The sequence below is a fragment of the Ctenocephalides felis genome, unplaced genomic scaffold (assembly GCF_003426905.1).
Source record: "Ctenocephalides felis isolate EL2017-DRISC unplaced genomic scaffold, ASM342690v1 CF-g0.4_SCAFFOLD_01604, whole genome shotgun sequence".
Taxonomy (NCBI): Eukaryota; Metazoa; Arthropoda; class Insecta; order Siphonaptera; family Pulicidae; genus Ctenocephalides; species Ctenocephalides felis.
This window is the reverse complement of record NW_020537758.1, coordinates 1,920,896-1,946,886: the sequence shown is the minus strand read 5'-3', so window position 1 is coordinate 1,946,886 and position 25,991 is coordinate 1,920,896. Positions and strand designations below refer to the sequence as shown.

At 28.7% G+C, this 25,991-nt stretch overlaps 1 protein-coding gene across 1 annotated transcript; it reads right to left on the bottom strand.

The window, feature by feature from the left end:
* LOC113372764 (kinesin-like protein KIF19) lies at nucleotides 1-22,934 on the bottom strand. The gene is made up of 18 exons (XM_026613107.1): nucleotides 22,848-22,934; nucleotides 19,082-19,183; nucleotides 18,517-18,558; nucleotides 18,144-18,218; nucleotides 17,925-18,030; nucleotides 17,373-17,452; nucleotides 12,386-12,535; nucleotides 10,527-10,635; nucleotides 10,233-10,422; nucleotides 8,795-8,959; nucleotides 7,658-7,774; nucleotides 7,353-7,594; nucleotides 5,857-6,029; nucleotides 2,291-2,504; nucleotides 2,024-2,231; nucleotides 758-924; nucleotides 566-698; nucleotides 1-55 (listed from the first exon to the last, which is right to left on the bottom strand). The coding sequence occupies exons 1-18, from the start codon at nucleotides 22,932-22,934 to the stop codon at nucleotides 1-3; spliced, it is 2,415 nt and encodes an 804-aa protein (XP_026468892.1).
* Nucleotides 22,935-25,991: the final 3,057 nt, after the last annotated feature.

Here is a 25,991-nt window from a genome sequence, read left to right as displayed (position 1 = left end):
TTAAGTCAAAGCCAGTCGAGAGAAACTTTCTTCACTCGAAGACCTCAGCAATTCTCTGGAATAATTTATTAATTTTTGTTTAAATTATTTATATATAAATTTATATGTGCTTTTAGTATTTTGTTATATATAATAGGGTGGTCCTTAATATGGACATTTTCGAATTTCCTTGCTCCCAAGGGCTCAAATGGTTCCAAATTGATAAAAACCAATTCTCTGAAAGTTTAGAGCACAATTCAATCAAAGTTTTACCATCTAAAAGTTAATATTAAGAGCTAAAACTTTCAGAGAATTGTTTTTTATCATTTTGGAACCATTTGAGCCCTTGGGAGCAAGGAAATTCGAAAATGTCCATATTAAGGACCACCCTAATATAAATATACACATATATATTAATATATATAATTATATGTGTAATCAATTATTTGCTTATTTATAAATGTGCTCAAACTTAAAAAATAAAAAAAGTACTGATTGGTGCTCGAGTGAACAAAATTATAAATATTTTAAAAGTAAGCGCACAAGTGCAAATGCAAGATGGAAAATATATATATATATTTCTGACCTTTTTCCTGAAAATGTAGGCCTTGGTAATTCGTCAGGTTGCGGAGAAAATGTCTGAGCAGTCAACATAGGCGTAGGGCTAATAGGTTTGCCCAAAAGGGCACCAGGAGGTAACACCACCGGACCCATCAGACCTTAAAAAAAATCAAAATCTTAAAAATTAACAAAATACAATTGTATTTATTACTATTACCTCTATCAGCAGTACTCGGTGGAATCAAGGATGATCTATGGTGTCTCCTGTAAGGATCTTTGTGATGATAAATATCGATCGGTGGTGATCTATGATGGTGACCTCCACCTCCAAATTCTGACCCAGATGATGATCCTGATCGTGCTGAATTATCACTATACCATCCACTAAAAAAAATAAAAAAAATTTGAAAAGTTTTGGATAATAATTTTTTATCATTAACTTCCCGTAGGGTAGTTATAGCAATGGGCCGAAAAACGAAAATGAAAATTTTTGCATTTCTCGACGTTTCAAAGGTTTCTGAACATTTTGGCATGCCTCAGAAACTAAATGGATGTGTGTGTGCGTGTGTGTATGTGTGTGTGTGTTTTGTATATCCGCATTTTTAGTCCACGTTTTCGGGCGCACGGATCAACCGATTTGAATGGTTCAAAAAACATTCGATTCGTATTGATAGGGAGATGTGCTAATTAGTTTTTGGCAAAGGCAGGTCCAGCCGTTGCGGAGATACGGAGCAAAGAGCGCAGAAAATATAAATCGTGTTTTTGAGAGAACGGAGTATCGGATTTGAATGATCTAAAAAACATTCAATTTGTAATGATTTGGAGAAGAAGTGATTAGTTTTTGGCAAAAACAGGTCCCGCCATTTTAAAGCTAAATGTGCAAAAATGGCAGTTTTTGAGTGAACTAAGCGTCCGATTTGAATGATCTAAAAAACTTCCTGCTTGTATTGAAGAAACAATTGATTTTGAGGATAAATAAATATTACATCTTTTTTTATTTTTCATAAAATATTTTTGTAATTTTGGATTAAAAATTCAAAAAATTACGCAGGCTAAGCTCAGTCTAAGCGCCGCTCTGGCACAAATGTTTAGCCAAGTTTAGACTGTCTATGTAATTAAAAAATGTGAAAATGCCGCCAAGCTAAGCACAGTATAAGTGAAAATGTCGCACAAAATTATTTGCAAATGCGTTTAGACTGTGACTATATCGGAGCACTTTTTTAATTTTTTGCAAATTAAGCAACTATTTTGTTTTTTGAAATTGAATTCGAAATGAAATGACGATTGTTAATGTTCTTGAGATAAATTGATTTATGATTTACATTTGATTCGCTCAGATGTAACAAGATAGCAAAATTAATGAAAGTTACAGTATTTGTAATAATATATTTGAAAACGTTTAAAATTTCTCAAATATTTCATTACGGTACGGGAAGTTCCAGCAATTTGCCTTAAGGCACGATTCCATACACCACTAATTTACCTTTGGGTTATTGGAGGAAGTCTATCGACACCTTTGCTTCTTCCTGTAGCAGTACCAATACTGCTGCCGGCTGTCGGAGGTGGTCCATAAAATGGGGTATCAGCAAAACAACTTGGTGGAGTGTCTGCTGTAAAAGTTGCAGCATGGATTTCTTGTTGGTACAGGCCATAAAGTTCTCGTAAGTCTGGAGGCAGTTGTACACGACCTTCTGTAATAAATGATACAATTACATAGTTGAAGTGCACATTATGTGTTTGGTGTATTTACCTTCCATAAGTTGTCTTTGCCTGGTGATGATTTCATCACATATTTGTCTCTGTCTGTCGTATCGTAGTAGAAGTAAATCTCTGCGTCTTAATTCATGTTGTCTGGTTAGTCTTTCAGACTGCAAAGCCATTTTATCAGCTTCCAATTCATGTACTCTGCACATCAGACCTAGGAGTTCACGTTCTTCTGAACAACTTATACGAGCAGGTAATTCCTGAAATTAAACAAAACATTGTAAAATTGTCGCGTGTTTTTAAGGGGGTATTCTAGTGTAGAGCGATGAATTTAGGTCATTTTTAAAATGTCGTAAAAGAAATCGATAAATGTTTTTACCATCCATTTTTTTACCACTTGTTTATTAATATTATTGAAATACAAGATAAAAATTTTAAAAAAAGTTGAACATCGAAGGAACTGGCAGCTGATGAAGTGGGGGGTCTCAAAAAATTTGCACCTCAGTCTTGACATGATTTCAGCCCTAAAAGATTATTAATCTACAATCATGTCGCAATCGCCCGAACTAGCGATGAGTAAAAAAAATTTTTTTTACAAATTGGTGACTGTTTGAAAAAAAGTGTCTTCTTTTACTGTTTTTGAAGTAAAACTTCTTTAGGCGCGATATGGGTGTAAAAATTTCTTCAGGCTACACGGGTGTAAATCCGTACAAATGCAACGAAAACGCCAACGTGTAGTTGAACACTACGACGCCGTAAGCGCTGATGTCGCGAGTATCCACTCCCGTCATGTCATGCGTAAGTCGAGCGCTAAACCCTATATGAACTTGCATTAATTGAATCACGTTTTTTATGTTATGTCCTCATGGAATAAGACTTTTCTTAGAGAATAAATGTGTCATGGAATATAATAAATTTATACTGAATCTCGTTGAAGACAAAATAATATCTACTGCCACGGATATTTATGTAGGTTGCCATGCGACAGATCAACAATCATACATTCGTCGGCAGTTTCACAAAAATCGGTTATTGATACCGGGGGTTTGCCGTATGAAATAATTTTAGTTCTGAATAAATTTTACATAATAACAACTAATATTGATGTGAGTGGTGGCTTAGCTAATGGTTGTGTAGGAAAATTAGTGTACATAGAACGTGGCGATAATGATGAACTTCTACGTTTATGGTTTGAATTTCCTGGTAAGATAGGTAACAAAATAAGAAGAAAGCTGCACATCATATTCAAACTCTTAATATCAGTAGGACAGCTGTGCCGATTTTCAGGAGATCTTCATCTATTCCAATGAATAGAAATAAAATCATATTTGTCAAAAGAAATCATTTTCCTTTAGTGTCTGCTTGTGCACTCACAATACACAAATCACAAGGTGGTACTTTTGATAAAATTGTATATGAATACAATAAAACACATAATCAGCAGCTTCTATATGTTGCATTATCACGAGTTACCAGCATTAATGGATTGTTCATCATTTCAAAAAATTTTATCATGGAAGAAAACGGCCAGCAGGATTAATGAACTTAAAAACTGAATTCCAAAGACTTTCAACTTGTAGATTAATAACACAAGAAGAAAAATTGAGTGAGATAATAAGTTTGAACGACATTTCATTGTTTTCCTTTAACTGCCAAAGTTTACGAGCTCATTTGCCTGATCTGCAAGATAAAGTGCTACAACGTTGTACGTTTTTGTTATTTTCGGAAACTTGGATTAATAATGAAGAACGAATTGATATTCAGAACTATTACTGCGTTACTCAATACAAACGATCGGACTCAAGAGCAGGTGGTGTAGCTGTCTATCATTCATGTTCAGATACTCTTCATAATGCGACTCTTATGCAGTTTCTTGCGCCAACAATATTACTGGATATTCCTAATGAAATTACACAAGTAGGTGATATTGCAGTTGTCCGCTGTGTGAACACTCAGAATCAAACATTAATTATAGTCGTCCTTTAAATTTCTCCCAATAAAAACGTATCAAATATTATTAAATTTCTTCATCAGCAGTTACTTCATTTTTCTAATGAGGGTGCAAAACTTTTAAACACTAATCACAACGAGATACCATTAATTCTTGCTGGAGATTTCAATGTCAATTTTCGTTCAGAAGAATCTCAACCATTATTGATTTTTTAAATAATAAATTTAATTTAACAATGAATAATTCTCCATTTGAATCAACCACAAGATATGGCACGACTATTGATGCAGTTTTCTCCAGAAATGTACATAGTTTACAAAGCAAAATTTATGTCTCTCATTTTAGTTATCACAAACCTATTATATCATATATGAAATATGATAGCAATTAATCTATCGATGTTGTTTTAAACTGTGTTATTGATGTTATGTGATTATTAATAAATGATTTTTAAAATTCAAATATGATGTTTTTTTTATTTATATCTTAATTGCCTACTCATACAATATTAAAAGTTTTACTTCAATCGCGTGTGATCCTTACGCGCACTCTTTTTTTTGAGTTTCTCGATTTTTTTAAATATAGTAAAAATTGGAATTTGGGGATAATCCTAGTTCGGGCTATAGATATGTCTATAAACAAGACTCTCTGAACATTTCAAGTGAATCGGTCAAGTAGAACTCGAGAAATCGTGTCAACAGTACTGAAAAAGTCTGTTCTGAGAAAAACGCATTTAAAGTTTTGCGCGAAGCCAAACCAGTATGGAAACCGAGTCAGTAAAATGCCTATATCTGCGAAAATAATTGAAATTTTCAAAAACCTTCTCGTACCCATATTCTTAGATAGTTAAACTTTGAAAATATGAAATGAAAAAAAAAACGATTTTTTTGAATTTCTACACTAGAATACCCCCTTAAGGGGCACAATTAGTGTAACCGTCTAAACAAAACGTGATTTTTGGGAATTTATATTAAAAAAACTACTTTATCAATCATTTCAAAACTTTAGGAATATATTTATACATGTTTTAAGAATACATAGTAAAATTTTTGAAGAAAAAAATAAAATATTTTTTAAGTTATCATCGATATCTAACGGCGCGACAAAAAAAAAGGCGCTTTACTGCTGCAATGATTCCGGCCTTCTACGTGGATGAAATTAAAAAAAAAATCTCGTTGAACTAGATAATATTGTCTGTAAAATGAACTACGATAAAGAAAAAAATCAAAAATTGTCAAAATGACGGCGTTTTTTTTAAAAAAAAGCGAACTTTACCCAAAATTTTGGTCGTTTTTGGACTGCCAAAATTCGATTTTTGATCCAATCAAAAAATCGATAGTTCATTTTACAGAGAACTATATATAGAACTTGTAAAAAAAATTGATAGTGATCGGATCATTTGTTTTTGAGTAATCGCTGCAGCAAATTCGGAAAATGCTGTTTCGAGAAAAACGCGTCTAAAGATAAAATGATCGTTATACTATATACTATTAATATATACTCTTTAAATGGCTGTGACTCAAAAACTATTTAAGATATCGATTTAAAGTTTTGGTATGTTATTTTTAAAAGTATAACCTATCGAAATATGGAAAAATTAAAAATCCGATTTTTTGAAAATTTCTACACTAGAATACTCCCTTAAAGTATTTTATACTGACGTCTTCTAAGGCTGCTCCACGTTTCCTGCACTCTTCCAACTCCAATTCAGTAGCCCTTCGTAAATCTGCATATCGTTCGCGTTCCCTTTCTATACTCGCCAATTCAGCCCAGGCAGCCCTAAGAGCCCTTGCAGCCTGAGGCTGCCCAGACGCAGTACCAGCACGATCATCATCTTTATTCACAGCTTCATCCAACTCCTCCAGATTCTCAGATTCTTCCATCGGTACTGTTGATGACATATATAAAACTAGTTGATATTAGTATTTTGCCTTGAGGCAAGTTATATGAACTTCCCGATATGTGTAATTAATCGACTTAATCAATAAAAAATAAATTAATTTATGAGTGATTAAAAGTATTCCGAGTGGATTTGATACACATAATTGAAAACGAACGAACACGTTAACACGGAGTATTTTCTAAAAGCAAATTTTCAAAAATCAATTATTTTTATAATTGAACCAGTTTTCGTAGAACTTTAATGGTTCAGTATGTTCTGCAAGACTAAGTACTCTATCGTTATACCAAGTAAATCGTCTAATTTTAATTTTAACAAACGTCAAAATAACTACTCATTTTCTCAAACTTTGATGAATTTTTAAAATTAAACTACTTGTCGTAAGGCCGTAATATTTTGCCATGATATATATCGCCAAAAAAGTGATATACAAATCGTCTTAATTTTTTTTTTCAACAGTTAATTACAAGAAAACGGCTCAGTAGATTTTCACTTAAAACTAATCAGTATCATTCCCAACTAATATCATTCGAACGGTTTTTGTTTTTTTAAAATCGATTCGGTAGAATGAGCTTAAACGTGGACGAAAAGTTTAACACTTTTTTTTAATTCCAAAGAAACGGCTCGGCAGATCGTCTCACAAAACTGACAAACTATAGTCCTCATTGGGATACATCAAACTGCTTTTAAATTTCTGAAATCGGTTCAGGCGTTTTTGAGCAAACGTCGATGAAAGGTCTAATTTTGACAAATGCCAAAAGAACGATACTAATTTTTGCAAACTCTGAAGAATTTTTAAAATTAAACGACTTGTCGTAGGGCCGTAATATTTTAGTATGATCTACAAAACTATGGTATCTACTGTCAAAAAAACAATCATAAAAATCGTCAAAAATTTTTTTTAAAAAACTTTATTACAAGAAAATGGCCTCTACCAAAAACTAATCATCAAATTTTTTTCACTTTTCTGCTATTTACAAAGAAACGGCTTGGCTGATCGTCATACAAAACTAAGAAACGCTAGTCCTCATCGAGATACATCGAATGGCTTTTAAATTTTTAAAATCGGTACAGCCGTTTCTGAGAATACGTCGATTTACGGCAAAAATCTGTTCACACACACATACCCACACATCCTTTTTCAAAATGTTGTTCTCATTCGATTCAGAATGGCTTGAAACGTCGAGAAAACATAAAATTAGCGAATCGGATTTTTTACATACAAAAACCAAGTTGTCTGTCTACACTTACTTTCACCAGCACGTCTGTTATATAATTTGCCATCTCTGGTCTCCCAGTGCGAAATCACTAAATGTTGACGTTCTGCATCTAAGCCTAAGCCTAATAAATGGGAGTCTGCTTCCATGAGCCTTCGGCGTAGGCGCATTTGTTCTTTGAAGGCTCCTACTATCTGCTCACGAAGTTGCTTTACTTGCTCCTTGTGGGCAGTCGATGATGCTGGCGGCAAAGGAGACGGTCCTGGAGTCTGGACACCAGACCTGAGGATAAATGATTATTGACAATCCGTAATACCAAGTTTGAACAAAATTTGGTGTTCTTACCTTGGACGATCACCTTGCATTTTATGCCTCAGTCTTGCGATTTCCTCTCTCAATTCACTAATGACGCCACGATACTGCGAAACCTGGTAGGGAATTTCATGCTCGTTGCTTTGAACTCTAAAAAATCAACACAAACATGTCAAAATGTATATTGATCAGTTGAGACTACCTAAAGAGGCGTCTATTAACCACGTGAAGTTTTTAAGGGGGGGGGGAGATGGTTAACCAAAAATCACAAAATATTACGTGGAGAAGAAAGGGGTATAGTAAGATATCACTCATATTTATTTTTTCACTTGAATTTTTTTAAAAAAAGTCCAGACATTTTCAAAAAAAGTTTAAGAGGGTCTTCCTATGCGGTGGCTTGAAAAAATCAATTTTTTTTCATATTTCTGCTAGATTACACCTTTAAAAATAACATATTAAAATTTCAAATCGATATCTCAAATAGTTTTTGAGTTACAGCCATTTAAAAAGTATACATATAGTATATAGTACAACGATCATTTTATCTTTAAACGCGTTTATCTCAAAACTGTGTTTTTCAAACTTTCCTCCATTGTATCTAAGAAACGGCTGGACCGAATTACTTGAAATTTACAGGGCACACTCAATATATTTAAACGCATGGAATGAATCTATTATCAATCGAAAATTTTCAAAACTACGATTTTTTTATAGCAAAAAACAAAAAAAAGCCTAATCTGCAACTTTTATTTCAAATGTCTATCAAAAATCCAATTTGTTTTATATTCATTTGATTATAGGTTCATTCCGTGCTTTTAAGCCTACAAATTAAAACGCCGTTTTTTTTTTCAGATAAGTCGAGCAGCCGGAATCGTGGAAGAAGTGGGAGCTCTTTTTTTCGAGGCGGGGGTGTTCAGAGCGCTGTAACTCTAGTTTGACTGAATATTTTTAGCTGAAATTTTATATTTATACTGTCCAAATATGTGTTAATAAATGATAAAAAACTTGATGCTCTAAATATTTACTGGTCGTAGAAAAAAAATCCTAAAATATCCCTAAAAAACAGGCCGTCACATAGGAGGACCCTCTAAAGAGTTTCCCGCAAATCAAAATACACGTGATGTTTGGTGGGAAAAGGGGAAGTAATTCACAAGATTTTTTTTTTATTACCTGGTGCTTATCCTGTTGGCCCTATCAGCATAGACAAGTGTATTCCTGGTCTCATCACGTTGTCGTATGGATGGTGAAACATGGGCAACCATGACCGTTCTGCAATTTCCACTTAGTGCTTCTTTTAACAACCTCGTCAGCTTGGAATCACGATAATTAACGTATCTAGAAAAAAAATAATAGATAATTAGTGGTGTATGGCATTGTGCCTTAAAGCAAATTGCTAGAACTTTCCTTACCGTAATGAAATATTCGAGAAATTTCAAACGTTTTCAAATATATTATTACAAATACTGTAACTTTCATTATTTCTGCTATCTTGTTATATCTGAGCAAATCAAATGTAAATCATAAATCAATTTATCTCCAGAACATTAACAATCGTCATTTCGTTTCGAATTCAATTCCAAAAAAAAAAATAGTTGCCTAATTTACACAAAATTGAAAATGTGCTCCCGTATAGTCACAGTCTAAACGCACTTGCAAATAATTCTGTGCGACATTTTCACTTATACTGTGCTTAAACAGTCTAAACGCACTTGGTAAACATTTGCACCAGAGTGGCGCTTAGACTGTGCTTAGCCTGGATAATTTTTTGAAATTCTAATCCAAAATTACAAAAATATTTTATAGAAAATAAAAAAAGATATATTAATTTTTTATCCTCAAAAGCAATTGCTTTGTCAATACGAGCAGAAAGTTTTTTAGATCATTTAAATCGGACGCATAGTTTACTCAAAAACTGCATTTTTTGCACATTTAGCTCTGTATCTTCAAAATGGTGGGACCTGTCTTTGCCAAAACTAATCACCACTTCTCCCCATCATTACATATCGAATGTTATTTAGATCATTCAAATCCGATACTCCGTTCTCTCAAACACTCGATTTCTATTTACTGCACTTTTTGCTCCGTATCTCCGAAACGGCTGGACCTGCCTTTGCCAAAAACTAATCAGCACATCTCCCTATCAATAGGAATCGAATGCTTTTTGAACCATTCAAATCGGTTGATCCGTGCGCCCAAAAACGTGGACAAAAAGTTGTATCCATACAAACACATACACACATCCATTTTTTTTAAAAAGTATGCCAAAATGTTCAGAAACCTTTGAAACGTAAAGATATTTAAAAATTTTCAATTTCGGCCCATTACTACGGGTATAACTTACTTTACAAAAAGTTAAAAATGTTATTGTAGGTATAAGGAAATTATAGTTAAGTGTTTATAATTTCGTGTAAATGCAAAATTTAATAAACGTTAAAAAGTATTATTTTCAAAAATCGAAAACGTGTAAAACGAGTAACAAAACAGGGAATAAGTGTACTAATATGGCCGAATCAGAAGGCCAAAATTTAAGACTTAAAATTTGCTCCAAGATTCACGCAAAATTGGTTAAACAATCTAATCCAAATCCATAAATATTTTTATCCCTTACCTTGCTCCTCCACTCAAAGCATTGATGCAATTCCCCAAAGCCAACAAAGATCTATTAATATGTGCCCCTTCCTGCAGCCTCTTCCCTCGATTTTTGGTCTTCAGTGCCCTTTCAGATCCTGCTAAATCTATTAAAAACAGGCGGCCCTGTCTAATTCTGCATCCGGAAGACAGGGCGCCTAGATTTGTTCCGGGATTATTGGATTCGGTATGGGTATACTAAAAATAAAAAATAGATCAATAGATAAATAAATGGATAATAAAATAAAATAATAAATTGGTTAATTTATCAATTGTACCTTGACTGTGACGCTTAAAAGTGCGTGACTGCGTGATGATGTCTTGTTGGCTGCAGTTGGTTCAACTGTGCGAGCTTTGTTGCCTTTTTGCAAAAGTTGCATAACCTGGTAATAAAAGATGGTCAAAAATGTTACTTGAAAAAAAACTAGTTGGTATTCGTATTTTATCTTGAGGCAAGTTACATGAACTTCCCAATATGTGTAAATAATCGACTTAATCCTTAAAAATAAATCAATTTATGAGTGATTAAAAGTATTCCGAGTGGATTTATTACACATAATTAAAAACGAACGAACACGTTAACTCGGAGTATTTTCTAAAAGCAAATTTTCAAAAATCAACAATTTTTATAATTGAACCAGTTTCCGTAGGACTTTAATGATTTAGTGTGTTCATTGAGACAAAGTACTCTATCGTTATACCAAGTAAATCGACTAATTTTAATTTTAACAAACATCAAAAAAACTACTAATTTACTCAAACTTTGATGAATTTTTAAAATTAAACTACTTGTCACAAGGCCGTAATATTTTAGTAAGTTCTATAAGAGCATGATATATATCGCCCAAAAAAGTTCCATAAAAATCGTTTTAAATTTTTTTCCAACAGTTAATTACAAGAAAACGGCTCGGTGGATTTTCACCTAAAACTAATCAGTATCATTCCCAACTAATATTTTTCGAACAGTTTTTGATTTTTTAAAATCGATTTGGTAGCTTGAGCTTAAATGTGGACGAAAAGTTTAACTTTTTTTTCAAATTACAAAGAAACGGCTCGGCAGATCGTCTCACAAAACTGACAAATGATAGTCCTCATTGAGATACATCAAATGGCTTTTAAATTTCTAAAATCGATTCAGGCGTTTTTGACAAAACGTCGATCAAAGGTCTAATTTTGACAAATGCCGAAAAAAACGATACCAATTTTTGCAAACTTTGACGAATTTTTAAAATTAAACGACTTGTCGTAGGGCCGTAACATTTTAGTATGATCTACAAGATCTATGGTATCTACCGTCAAAAAAAATCTTAAAAATCGTCGAATTTTTTTTTTTTGGAACTTTATTACAAGAAAACGCTCCGGCCGATCTTTACCAAAAACTAATCAGCACGATTCCCAACCAACATTTTCACTTTTCTGCAATTCACAAAGAAACGGTCAGGCCGATCGTCGCAAAAAACTGACAAACGCTAGTCGTCATAGAGATACATCGATCGGCTTTTAAATTTCTGAAATCGGTCCAGCCGTTTTAGAGAAAACGTCGATGTACGGCAAAAAATCTGTTCACACACATACACACATACTTTTTCCAATTGTTGGTCTCATTCGATTCAGAATGGCTTGAAACGTCGAGAAAGCATAAAATAAGCGAGTCGGATTTTTTTTTTGAAAACATCCTTCGGGAAGTTAATTAAAATAGTTTTTACCTAAAGGCAATTTCTTGCATTGACTTTCCAAAAAGTGATATAGACTTGCACATAATTTTTCTAGTTTTGAGTCGGATTTTCTAAAACATAAACTCCTTCTTCAACAATCTATCAATGAACAAAAATGTTGAATCATAACGTTGTCTGAAAAACCAAAGAGTCCAAAAATAACCAAGTTTACATCCACATTCTGGTTATGCATGTCTTACATCCTTTACCGGATATATCCGGTATTTAGCACCGGATTCCGGAAACCCAAACCTAGTAACCTTGAAACAATTTTCAAAATATATTTTCATAACCTTGAAGAATAATTTAAACGCAAGGTCACTGGAACAAGTAGATGGGATCAAAGTTATGAATGAAATATTGCTCGAAAAACACGCGAGGTGAAAAAGTGGGTAAAAAAATTAAATTAAGTATTTACTTCTTCGGTGTTGCTTGCAGTAACAGCACTTAGACCAGCAACTGTTATATTTCGTCCTCGTCCATCCTCTCGAAGTTCCAGAAATCCTGAATTTGGAGCCAGTAGGTCTCTGATGTTCTCGTTGTAGATTTCCAAGTAGGACATTGTCACCTGAGGATAGAAAATACATTTGATAAGTTGAAAATGAAGTGAACGATGTTTTTATTATTTTATTGATTGTAAAAAACTAGTTGTAAGTGGCATTTTGATAGAAGCTGAAATTTAGCTATTTCGATATAATTGGATCAACCATTCTTCAGAAAATTTTGTTCTTTAAAATAGGGTTCGACGGTTAATTATTTTGCCGGTGTGTATGGGTATTAATTTGTGTTTTATTATATATGTATATATGTATTTATATTCAATATATGTATATATCCACTTGTTAGTTCCAGTTGGGCAATCAATTAATTCTTGCGACGTCCTTGACTGGCGCACGACCTTCACTCCTTCGTTTTGTTATAGGGAGGCAAAAACATAATGACTTTAGTTCACGTGCCACAATATAATAATAATAATATATGTATAATGCTCAAACACACACAAATATATATATATATATATGCACATTATAAGTTTTACAGAAAACAAGTGGTACACTTTCTTATCTATGATTCTATCCGTATTAAAAGCTTCCACATTTGAAAGCTTTTGTTCATAAATTATAGTTACACATGTATTTTTTATATATTAGCGTATGTGTCATTTGGTTTTATTTCAATTTATTCAGTCTACAATTTGAATTATATTTTACAAATAATAGTGAATTCTATGTCCCAAGATACCCCGGTAGCGTCGATGTGCGAGCAACCCAGATCGAGGCCTCGTTCCAGGTTAAGTGTCGATTCGGCCTACCGGTTTAAAATGGAACGCTGGGAAATCTCTTTAAGTTTGTTTTATAAATTCAAATATATACATATATAAATCAACATCTGATTAAGTATTTTATTTCAGAATCTATATTAAAAAAAAAACAAATAATAAATATGATTAATTTCCTGAAGGAGAAGTTTATGTTTCATAAAAAATTCCGATTCGCTAATTTTATGTTTTCTCGGCGTTTCAAGCCATTCTGAATCGAATGAGACCAAATTTGGAAAAAGTATGTGTGTATGTGTGTGAACAGATTTTTTGCCGTAAATCGACGTTTTCTCAAAAACGGCTCGACCGATTTCAAAAATTTAAAAGCCATTCGATGTATCGCGATGAGGACTGTTGTTTGTCAGTTTTGTGAGACGATCTGTCGAGCTGTTTTCTTGTATTTTGCATAAAATTATAATTTTTTTGTCCACGTTTTAGCCTACAATCCTGAATAAAAATTCAAAACTGTTTGAAAGATATTGGTTGGGAATCGTGCTGATTAGCTTTTGGTTAAAATCGGCCAGGCCGTTTTCTTGTAATAAAGTTTAAAAAAATATATATTCGACGATTTTTATGATTTTTTTTGACGGTAGATACAATAGATCTTGTAGATCATACTAAAATAGTACGGCCCTACGACAAGTATAGTTTAGTTTTAAAAATTCATTAAAGTTTGAAAAAATCAGTAGCGTTTTTTTGGCGATTGCCAAAATAAGACCTTTAATCGACGTTTTCTCTAAAACGACTGAACCGATTTAAAAAATTTAAAAGCCATATGGTGTTCCTCGATGAGGACTAGCATTTGTCAGTTTTGTGTGATGATCGGCCGAGCCGTTTCTTTGTGCTTTGCATAAAATTATTAGACTTTATATCCACGTTTTAGCTCGCAATACTAAATCGATTTTTAAAAATCAAAAACTGTTCAAAAGATATTGGTTGGGAATGATACTGATACTGAATGATTAGTTGTACTACCGGACCGTTTTTGTCATAATTAACTGTTGAAAAGAATTTCTTTGGTAAAACTTTTTATGTTGATAGATATCATTATCCTAAACGACATACTAAAATTTTACGTCTCTACGGCAAGTAGTTTAATTTTAAAAATTCATCAAAGTTTGAAAAAATATTGTAGTCAAAATTTGTGCCAAAAGTTGCTTTTGTGATGTTATAAGTCAAACATTATTAATTCATTAAAATTTAAAATAATAAACTACAATTTTAAGACATACAAGCACGTGTCTGGGCTATATAAATACAGGATGTGTTTAAAATGAGAAAATTCTATTGGAATTCGCAATGTTTAGATTTAATTAAAAGCGGTAAATTGATTTTCAAAATAGACAGTTGAATTTTATCTAAATATCTAAACTTCAATTTCGGTTGATTAAGTCAATTATTACACTTTTCGGAAAGTTCATGCAACTTGCCTTAAGGCTAAAGGCCACTTTCAACTAGTTTAGTAATTTATTTAAAAATCTATATTAATAATGATGAATGTTATTAAAATTTTATGTTTTATTGTACTCAATTTCAATGGACATTTTTTTCGAGTTGAGTCATTTTCCGAATGGCATTTTTCATTGACATTGCGAAAAAGTCATTTTTTTTCAAAAATTTCAAAATTTCTCAAAAATCTCAAAAGGTTTTTTAATAATTCAGTTTTCGGTACGAAAAATTCTAGCAATTTGTCTTAAGACACGATGCCAAGCACCATTAGTTAAAATTTTATGTTTTATTGTACTGAATTTCAATGGACATTTTTTTCGAGTTGAGTCATTTTCCGATGGCATTTTCCATTGAATTTTTCTCTTTGTGTTTGTGTTGGAAAAAGGCCGAAGCCGAAGCAATTGAATGCACACAAAGCAAATAGATTAAGTTGATAATGGAAAACTTAAAAATAGAGCCGAATCGATTTTCTGTCGCCAAAACATAAAGGCATTTTGCAACATGGACACGAACACATTCGATAAGGACATATATAATATATTGTGCGAAGTACAAAAATATTTTAATATGGTATGTTCTTTCTATTCCGATGATGGTTTTCTCGTGTCCTGGCTGACTTATATTAGTTATCGTGGTGGTGTTCGCCTTAAATGTAATTTATTCTGCCGACCGGTGAGTGGGCCAATGCTGATTTGCATATAACGATTATTTTCTTTCGTCTTCCACCAGGCGAACATGCAAACTTTGAATACATTGCGCCATTTCGAAAGATCCCAATCAGATTATTTTATGGTGCAAGATAAAAGGTAGGTAAAGGGTTGAAGGGATAAGGGATATTTGTGGATGTTCTCGATATGTGGTATCAGAGACATGCAGTGGTACAAATATTATACAATTTCTTCATAAGACTTGGTCATCAAGGTCTTTAATTGCTGCAGCCACACAGGCAACTTTGATTGCAACACCTACAGGATAAAAAATTCTTTAACATGTTAATCGTCACGATAAAATCAGGAAAATTTTCCTATGGGCCATAACTTTATTAGATAGTTTAGTTAAAAATGTATTGAGGAAACTTAATGCATCAAAGAAAAAAATGTTCGCCAAAAAGTATTTTTTATGTCAGACACATATGACTGACATGTCGATTAACGTGTTAAATTATTCGTTTTTTTATTAAAATTATCTTATCAACATCCTAAAATAGAATTTCATGTGTGACCAGAGAATTCGATTCGCTAATAAGAACTTTATTATGTACGTTTTGGCACTAGATTTATGTCATCATTCATTCAGCTTTCTTAAAAATATTTATCATGTACATTTCATGAAAATATATAAAACATTTCTGAAAATATTTATTCTGCATGTTTCGACACTAAATGTGTGTCATCATGAAGCATCATGAAGAAATTCTAAAATAACTTATTCTGTACGTTTCGGCCCAAAAGTGTGTCATCATTCAGCTGTTTTAAAAATATTTATTCTGTACTTTTTGGCACAAAATGTGTGACATCCTTAAATATTTTTAAAGACATTTTTTATGTACGTTTTGATACTAAATATGTGTAAAGATATTTATTATGTACGTTTCGATACTAAATGTGTGTCATCAATCAAAGGTAATTATTATGAACATTTCGATACACAAAGTTTTTAAATATGTTTACTATTTACGTTTCGACATCGAATGTGTGTCATCATAGAGCATTTAAAAAGATAGTTATTATTATGTACGTTTCGACACCAAGTAAATGCCATCATGTAGCACGTTAAATTGATAAAATACACACATTTTGTGTACTCATACTACAGAAATATAAAAAATAAAAGTAGAACATTAAAAATTATATTAAAATATTTTAGATGAACCAAATTTTTAGCTTTTTTGTATACTGATATTATTTGATATTCCTCAACAAGTAATATTTTTTTCTTCTTTATTGTGAGTGAAAACCATTGATAGATATTTTTGAAAATTTGAATATATAAAACCACCAAAACTTTGTTTAAAAAGCAATGGATAGATATCATAAGAAATTTGAATATATAAATCGGTTAAAAGTTTGTTCAAAAATCCATAAATAGATATCTTTGAAAATTTGAATATATAAATCGGTCAAAAGTTTGTTTAAAAAACCAGGGATAGATATCTTTGAAAATTTGATGACACACATTTAATGTCGAAACGTACTGTTAATTATTATTATTAAATTTGAATATTTCTGCAACTAAAAAATGTTCAACATTTGAGTTTCGACAAATTTGATGCTAATTTTTTATATTTATGAATCTCTATATATTCAAGAAATAATAATAATAATTACAGCAAGTAGCAGATATTTTATTATCAATATTTACTGGAATTTTTTCGTTACAAGCTTTTCTAAAAAATAAATAAAACAAAAACCTACAAAGATACAAATCAATAGATCAAACTAATTACAGCACCATTTCGTTTGCTGAACGAAAACAACTGAATTTTTCATCAATTATTTGAACAGGGAAAAACACTCCCAATAAATACACACAAACACACACACACATATATAGATAAATATATATAATGTGTTCTAATTACATGTGTAATTATTACACGTGCATTGAAAATAGAAATAATATGTTTGTTACTAAATACCTCGTAATTTTTGGGGTTGGGTGATTCGTTGACAGCCTTGAAGACATCATTTAAGGCCCTTGGCATTATGCCCCTTTCTTCTTCGGAGGCATTTATTATATTGTTATTAGATCTGAAATAGAAATAATAAGAAATTGTTGTAAATAAACAAATATTATTAAACAACAAAGACCGACAAGGTGGTAATTAAAATTACTGCAAATATTGACAGAGGTAAGAACATTCCTCCGACATAAATGAGTTTGGACAAAAAATTTAAACAAAAATTGTTTGGACTAATTTTGGAGAAATACAATTTTAGAGACATTTATTATATTGTTATTGAATCTGCAATAAATAATAAAATAAAGTTCAAATAAATAAACATTATTTTTTGTGTATTTTAAACAGCAATCAGAACTTAACTAGTCCTATATAAGCTTTTGCTCTGAAGCTTTTTTGATAAAATTGGTTTGGTATACAGCAACTCAAATGGTTACCCTATGTCCGTGAGATTTTTTTTTATTTTATATTATTTTTTTCACCTGTCATCAGAATGTGGCCCCGTCATACTGTGAGTTTTTCCAGAGCCGGTTGCCCCATAAGCAAAAACAGTTCCATTGAAACCGCTCAGAACATCTTGGACTAAAGGTTTTGTCGTCAAATTATATACTTGCTCCTAAAAATAATTGAAAAATATATCAATGAAATTATGTATTAATGAATAAAGAATTGGTTTTTGCAATAAATTTATAAATAAACAAATTGGTTAAAGGAAAAATCGATATTTACCTGAGTCGCGTCCTCGGCAAATACATAGTCGTATCGATATCTCCGGGCACTTCGAACTCTATCAATATTTGCTAACTAGAAAAAAAATTAAATAATATTATTATTCATAAACTTTCAACTTTTGTATTTACATCAACTTATATGTATATATACATTTGTAGGAAATGTTTCCTATAACAAGAGTTTGTAGGAAATATGAATTTTCAAGCTAGTAAGAGTATAGTTTTTATATTTTCAATTTCCAAATATTCTCATATTTATTTTTGTTGAATTTAATATATATATATATATATATATATATATATATATATATAATATAAAAATAATATTATTAATAATTATAATTTATTAATAATAATACAAAAATGCTTACATTAGAGCTTCCTCCACCTCTTTCACCAATATTCGAATTTACCTGAAAATTAAATGTAATATTATTAGTATTTTTAACAATATTATATTAAAATATGCATGAATGTCTACTAATATTGTGCATAATGATAATATTGTCTAATAAAAACTAACAATTATGTAAATACCCCTTTTTTCATATTAAACCAGAAAAATAAATTACTCTGAAAACAACAAATTGTAAAAGTTGACTCAGAAAATTATTTTGACTTTATGAAAAAAATTAGAAATATTAGATTATAATTATTATAAATTAGAATAACTTTTATGTATTAAGATTTAATTTGTTCTTTTAATTTCCTAAAAAATGCATTTTTTGTAATATATTATTATTTTATAAACAATTTGATATTTATCAAAAAGTATTATATATTTTATAGTAAAGGAATATTGGATTTTAAAATATTTAAATTGTGTAGAAAAAAAAAATTGTAAATTATTATTAAATGTTATAAAATTCCTAAATACTTAAATATTTCAGAAATTTATTTTTAAAATATATTAGTATAATTTTTTTTTATATTTACATTCTGATTTTCTTCTAAAGCAATTGTATTTGCACTGATTGCATGGACACATCTTGCATAACTTTTTTCTTCTTCAGATTGAGGACGGATTCGAACAGCCACCTGAAAATAATTCAAAAAATTATTAAAAAATAGTAGAATAAATAAAATTATTAGGGCAAATTGATTTTGTACCTATTGTGTATTTCAAATTTCAATTATAAATTAAATTGATTTGTATCTATTGTCAGTTTCTGAATTTGATTTGTACTCTTTATTATAAAATGTATTGATATTTATATCAATATGCATTGAATAACATTATATAATGTCCAAATTATTTTATAAATTAAAATTAGGATCTCTAGACATAGTTTGGTCTCTATATTATTTAATAGACTTGATCAGTTTAACACTAAAGTTTGTAAAATCATTAAATTTATTAATTTGTATCAAAATATAATTTTAATGATTATTCAATTTTTAAAATGTTTTAGAATTCATCTTAGAAAAATAAAAAAACTACAAAATTTTATACCTCAGACTTACAAATAATTTAATAATAATTAATTTTTTATCTATTTTGGATCCTTGTTTATCACTATCAATTTTCACTCCATGAGCCTAATTTTGGCCACAAAGTCAAAGTTTTGCATGTGTATTCGACGAAAATAAATACTTAATGATATAAGGGTGGTTTCCATATCATGGGCATACAAAAAACTAGATATTAAATTCACATTAGGGCAAATAATTTATTTATAAAATTATTGACGGTTACAATTCTATTGTTCACGATTTCTTTGAATGTTACTACATGCAAAATGATGATTGATTTATAGATATTGTTTTCCAAAATCACGCAAATATTTGTAACTAGCTAAATAATTTAGTTAGATTAGTTCGGCAAATATTTGCAAGATTAAAATCCTGAATATAAAATTCTTCAATATAAAATTTATTCATCAAAAATTCCTCTAAATGAAATACACCCATAAAAGATTCCTGATTATAAAATGTCCTTATATAATTTTTTTTAACAAAATTACTACTTTATTAAATATGAAGTACAAATTCTGTGATACTTCCAACAGTTCGTTCCCCCATCTTGGGGGCTCTCCATACAATTAAAATAATGGGCCAATTAATTTAATTATTCACCTGTTCCAATCTAAAAATAGCCCGAAAAAGTGTTGACATAAACGACAAAAAGTTAAAAATGCATACAAGTTGTAAACTCCCTTCAATAAATATTGAGCCCCCTTTTAGTCGGTCAAGATGGGCGGAACGATGGGGATGACGCCCCACAAGGGGGCCCCATAATTACAGTTATGAGAGGCAGTAATTGTAAATTATGGGTTTCGCATTTTATTGCAATGACGTTTAATCGAAACAGAAATAGAACGGGTAATGGGTAAATAGATTGAGGGGCTCCGAAATGGGTAATTTGTGGTAAAAATATCTTTTTTGAATTCGTGGAGAATTGAAATTTAATTCTGAACGCGTCCAAAATATTTTATGAATAGTTAACATGATGATCTTTTTCAATTAGGGATTTTATTTAGTTATATTGAACCTCAGTTGGACATTTTCCACTAACAACTTATATCACTAAAATTTTATATCAAAAAATTTTATAGTCAAAAATGTATATAGAAAAAAATTATACTAAGAATTTTAAGAATTTTAATTTCTAAGAAATTTAATTATATTAAGAATTTTTGAAATTCTAAGAAATTTAATTTTTGAAATTTCTAAGAAATTTAATTATATTAAGAATATAAATTTTTTGAAATTCAAATTTTAATTTAATTTAACTGCATATTTACATAACTGTAAATCTATATTACAGGAATTTACGCAGTGATGAATTTTATATAAAAAAATTACATAGTCAGAATTTTTATACTAATTTTTATAGTCAGAAAATTCTATATAGCAAAATTTCATATTAAGAAATTTATATAAAAGTATTTTTTGAATTAAAATCTTATATTCAGGAATATCTTCTTTAAAAAATTAACCAAGATTTATAGGGTAGAACAGGGCTTATAATCTGCTCTTAAAAAACTTCACCATCGATATATTAAAAACAAGTAAAGTTATAAATTTTTTAACAACAATATTTGCAAGTAAAGGGCAAAAGATGTATAACTATCCTTGATTTTTACGACGTTGCTCTCTGGAGATTAGTCACATTTTTTGAAAATCCGTAACAAAAGTATTTTCTTTCGTTGTAGGTTTTTGTGGTTGTGAGCACCGTTGTTTAGTTTACCAGACCTTATAATATAATTTTTAAGTATAAATTTTTTAATTGTATTATAAAATGTATTGTTGGTTTTAAGCTAGATTCAACAATTTTTATTTATATAACCACTATAAAATCTTAAATGTGGGTGGGGTAAAAAAAGCACCCTGGCAAAGATGTAAACAATAAAAAAAATAGTAAATTAAGTTTGAAAAAGCAATTTTAGAGAGAGATAAGTTGAATAAATAGCTATTCCAAATCTGCTGATGAATATTTGAAACAAAATACCAGATCAAGGTTATATACAAATAATTTCTGTAAAAAATAAACCAAGAAAATTTATATTTTGCATTATTTGAATAATGTTACTATTATTTTGTAAAATCTTTTCAAATTAGAATTAAGAAAAACAGCAAAAAATAATGCATTTCTACAATGATGAATTAGCTGAGAATTTTACTGAACATAGTCAAATAGTTGCTTGATATGTGTTATTTGTTGTGATATAATTGGTTTGGTTTTCCCAATATAATTGCCCAGAGTCTAATTGGACCTTTGTGCCTCGCCCTACCCTATATCGATATATATATATATATATATATATATAATGTTCAATTACTATCAGGTTTCTAGTTGTTTATATAATAAACTATAGTTATAGTAGATGTATTTTCATTAATAGAAATAACGCATCAAATCAAAGTCAGAAATTAAATAAAAAATTCTGTTGAACTTTCACGCACAACCGACAATTGAAATCAATACAAATATATATACATATATATATATATATATATATATATATATAATGTAATAAATATAATTGATTGACAATCAATGTCTTTTGCAGGAAGCAAATTACAGGCGTACATAATTTATTTATTTCGACAGTGAAATATTTCAATCAATGATAAGAATTTGCTTGTATAAATAATTAAATTACATAAAATGTATATCACACGATGATATCTAAATTGAATATAAAATAAATAAACTCAAGTAAATAAAACTCGAAAAGATGTCAATAAGAAAAAACAAACTCTGACAAATTTCATAAGATCATATAAAAAAATTTAGTTTCAAAATTTGCAGTCCTTGTAATTTATTTTTATTGCTATTATCAAATTTTAAAATGTAGAATTTCAAATTTCGTAAGAATTTATTACCAATTGTTACTATAATAAATAATTAATATATTTATATTGTGAACCAAAAAATTAAACAGTCAAATTGAGAGTTATTTAAAAGATCTAGATAAATCAATAAAAAAGATTTGTAATTTTTTTATAAATAAAATTTTGGACTAAAAATATTCGATATAAAAAAAAATTAACAAATGCAATAGATGTAGATTAAAAAAATTCTATAAAATTCTTAATAATTCATAAAATCAAGCAGCAACAAATTATTATTTAAATAGATACGGCTCGTTCTTGTTTTTTATTATGATTAAAATATATATTAATAATTTATAGATAATATTGTGAATTTATATTACACTATTCATTGCTAATAATTATTTATTACTAATTTACTGACCATAAGCCTTTCTTCCGAAGGTTTTGTGTCTTTAGTTGTCGAAGAAGCACTTCCACTACTACTAGAAGAACCGTTGTTGTGCGTCATGATTTTTCAAAATTTTTAATTTTTTTTGCAAATTTTGCACTTGATTTACATATTTTATATTTGTATTTAAACAATTCTGTATAGTTTATGTTAAAATGTTTGTATAATTTGTATTGAACGACTTGGAAACGCAACACATTTCAGGGAACGAATTATTTGTCCAACTATTTTAATAGTATTTATCTAATTAAAAAAATTATTATATATATATATATATATATATATATGCATGTATATATATATATATATATATATATATAAATACATTTATTTAAAATAATTTTAAATTTTTTAACTTTTTAAATTTAAATTTTATTTTTAAGTAAAATATTTTAACTTTACATATTTATTAGCAGGTTTATATTTTAGTAATGGTATTTCAAAATTGCAAACTGAGGTTTATAAATCTTTATCCAAATGTTTTATCTAATTAATAATTATATAATCTGTTCAGTTAAGTAAATTTTGCAGCAAAAATTATAATTTTTTTACAATTTATAAACAACACCTGATATATAGACTACAAGTTTAACACAAAAACAGTTTAATTTAAAATTAGTAAATATTATTGTTATGTATTATAAGTAATAAGTGATTATAGTTTTATTTTCATAAAATTTTTAGGGTTATTTTTTGAATTTAGTAAACTTTAGTAAAAATAAATTTATTAAATAATATTGTTAAAAATAAAATAATTATTTATGTAATATAAGTGATGGAGTGATAGTTGTTTTATTTTCCTAAAATTTTAGCATTTTTTTTTTAATTCAGTAAAACTTTAGTAAAAATAATTTATTAAAAATTATTGTTAAACATAAAATAATTATTTATGTAATACAAGTGATGAAGTGATAGTTGTTTTATTTTCCTAAAATTTTTAAGATTTTTTTTATAAATTTTAGCAAAACACCTGATACACTTATTACACTTTTTAGAACTTCAACTTCAATTTTATTAATTTTATTTATTTATTAAATTTATCAAATTTATTCAATTTTAAAGACTATTTCACACAATATCACATTAAAACAATATCCTATTATTCTTTTAAAACAATATTTCAGAACAAAAATGATAAAATTTAGTAAAAAAAAATATATGAACGACACCTGATGTTTATGCAAAAGTTTAAATTCATAAACTGTTAATTGTAATTTTCACACAGTTTATATATTTATGTTATTTTATATATTCTTTGTGTTATTTTAAATACAGTAATGTACAAACTTTCAATTAATCATTATAATTTTATATAAATTATTTCCTACTTAAATGTTCAAATAAAAATAATTGAATAAAATGAATTAATAAATAATTAAATTATAACTAAATTTGGAAAACAACTTTCAAAAAGATAAAATATTATTTAATATCAACTTTAAATAAAAATGGATTTTAAATAAAAACAATAAAATTGTTATTATGGTTAAAATAATAATAAATAATAAATAATAATAATATTATAAATATTTCTCTTCAAGAATCAAAATGTTTAAGAAGTACCTGATGCATATGCAACGTTTTTTACACCACAGGTAAAAATAAACGTTTAAGAAATATATAAATTTAATTATTTATAAATATATATTTTTTAAATAATATTATTAATGTTATAGGTACCACTATATATAATAATAATATTATTATTATTAGAGCACTATGAACAAACTACTACCACGCACACACACAAATGTGTTAATTATAATATTAATAAATAAATATATATTTTATTTTTTTTGTATTTTTTCTATTTGTATTAATGATGTTTTTAGTGTTTTTCTCGTATTGATTTAATAATTACATTTCTGGCGTTTAGTAACACAGAAAAACGTGTTTTCTATTCGAAGGCTGAATTAGGAATGAAAACCTATGAGGTAAAGTTGTGTAGGATATAGATAGAATAATAAATGTGTATATATGCCTATGGGTATATATTTATATATATATATATATATATATATATATATATATATGTATATATATGTATGTGTTTGCTGAAGAATCTATAAAATATAAGTCGATGTACCTAACTATATATATATATATATGTATATATGTTTAGTGCTGAAGAATCTATAAAATGTAAGTCGATGTACCTAACAAGAAACCAAGGTACAAATTTTTATTATAACAACAGTGAATAATAAAATTCAGAAATGTTCAAAAATGTTCTTGTAAATAAATAATATACCCAATACGTCCCTTGTTTTATTTTAGATAATTTTGTTAAAAATAATTAAAAAGTAAATTAGTTTAATCCAACAAAGTAATAAACAACTATGTATATCTATCTATAACAGAATTCTAATAAAATTTATTTTAAATTATGACAAAACTTTATTTTTAAAATTACTAATTAACGCACTTACTAAAACATAAAGCTGTTTCAAAAATGATAATAATACATTTTGCAACATAAATTAATAATTATATTTTATTTACTATTTTTAAAAAAAAATGAGAAAATTTCAATTTTTATAAAATGATTAAAATCAATAAAGTAAAAGTTAAAAATTTTAAAGTATTACAAAATTTCCTGGTGATCTTCAAAATAAATTTAAAAAGTAAGAAGTTGTTTCAAAAAAAGTTATAATATTTTTCTTTAAACAATTTATGATACTTTTTACACATTTTCAAACCGAGAAAATATACAGCAATTCGATATGATGCATCCTTTTTATTTATTTTCTATAACTTTAAACCATTTGTTTAATATGAATGATGTATGAGAAAACTTGTTTAGAATTAAATAATTTAAAACTCTTTCTAACACAAAAAAATCCTACAGCAACTCGGTATACTTCTAAATTAATATTGAACATTAAATTGAGATCTAGAACAACTCACGCCCACTCATAAATTATTTTGTAGAATGAAAAATGTTTTTTCCCAAGCCTGGTTTAAAAAAATGAATAAAAAAATTCCTAAAACGTAATATTAAAATTATTTAAATATATGAAAAAAATCCACGTGTCTCATTCATTTTTCATCATATTTAAATTTATTCTACTATTTTGAATTATTACCAAGATGGAATAAAAAAAATATTAGACATAT

Excerpts from the sequence above, each read along its gene's own strand:
- LOC113372764 (XM_026613107.1), bottom strand. The coding sequence starts at position 22,934 with ATGACGCACAACAACGGTTCTTCTAGTAGTAGTGGAAGTGCTTCTTCG. Across the intron at positions 18,559-19,081 it reads CTTTAGAAGAAAATCAGAAT|GTAAATTCGAATATTGGTGA; the intron begins GTAAATATAAAA and ends TTTAATTTTCAG. Across the intron at positions 7,775-8,794 it reads GCCAACAGGATAAGCACCAG|AGTTCAAAGCAACGAGCATG; the intron begins GTAATAAAAAAA and ends TTGATTTTTTAG.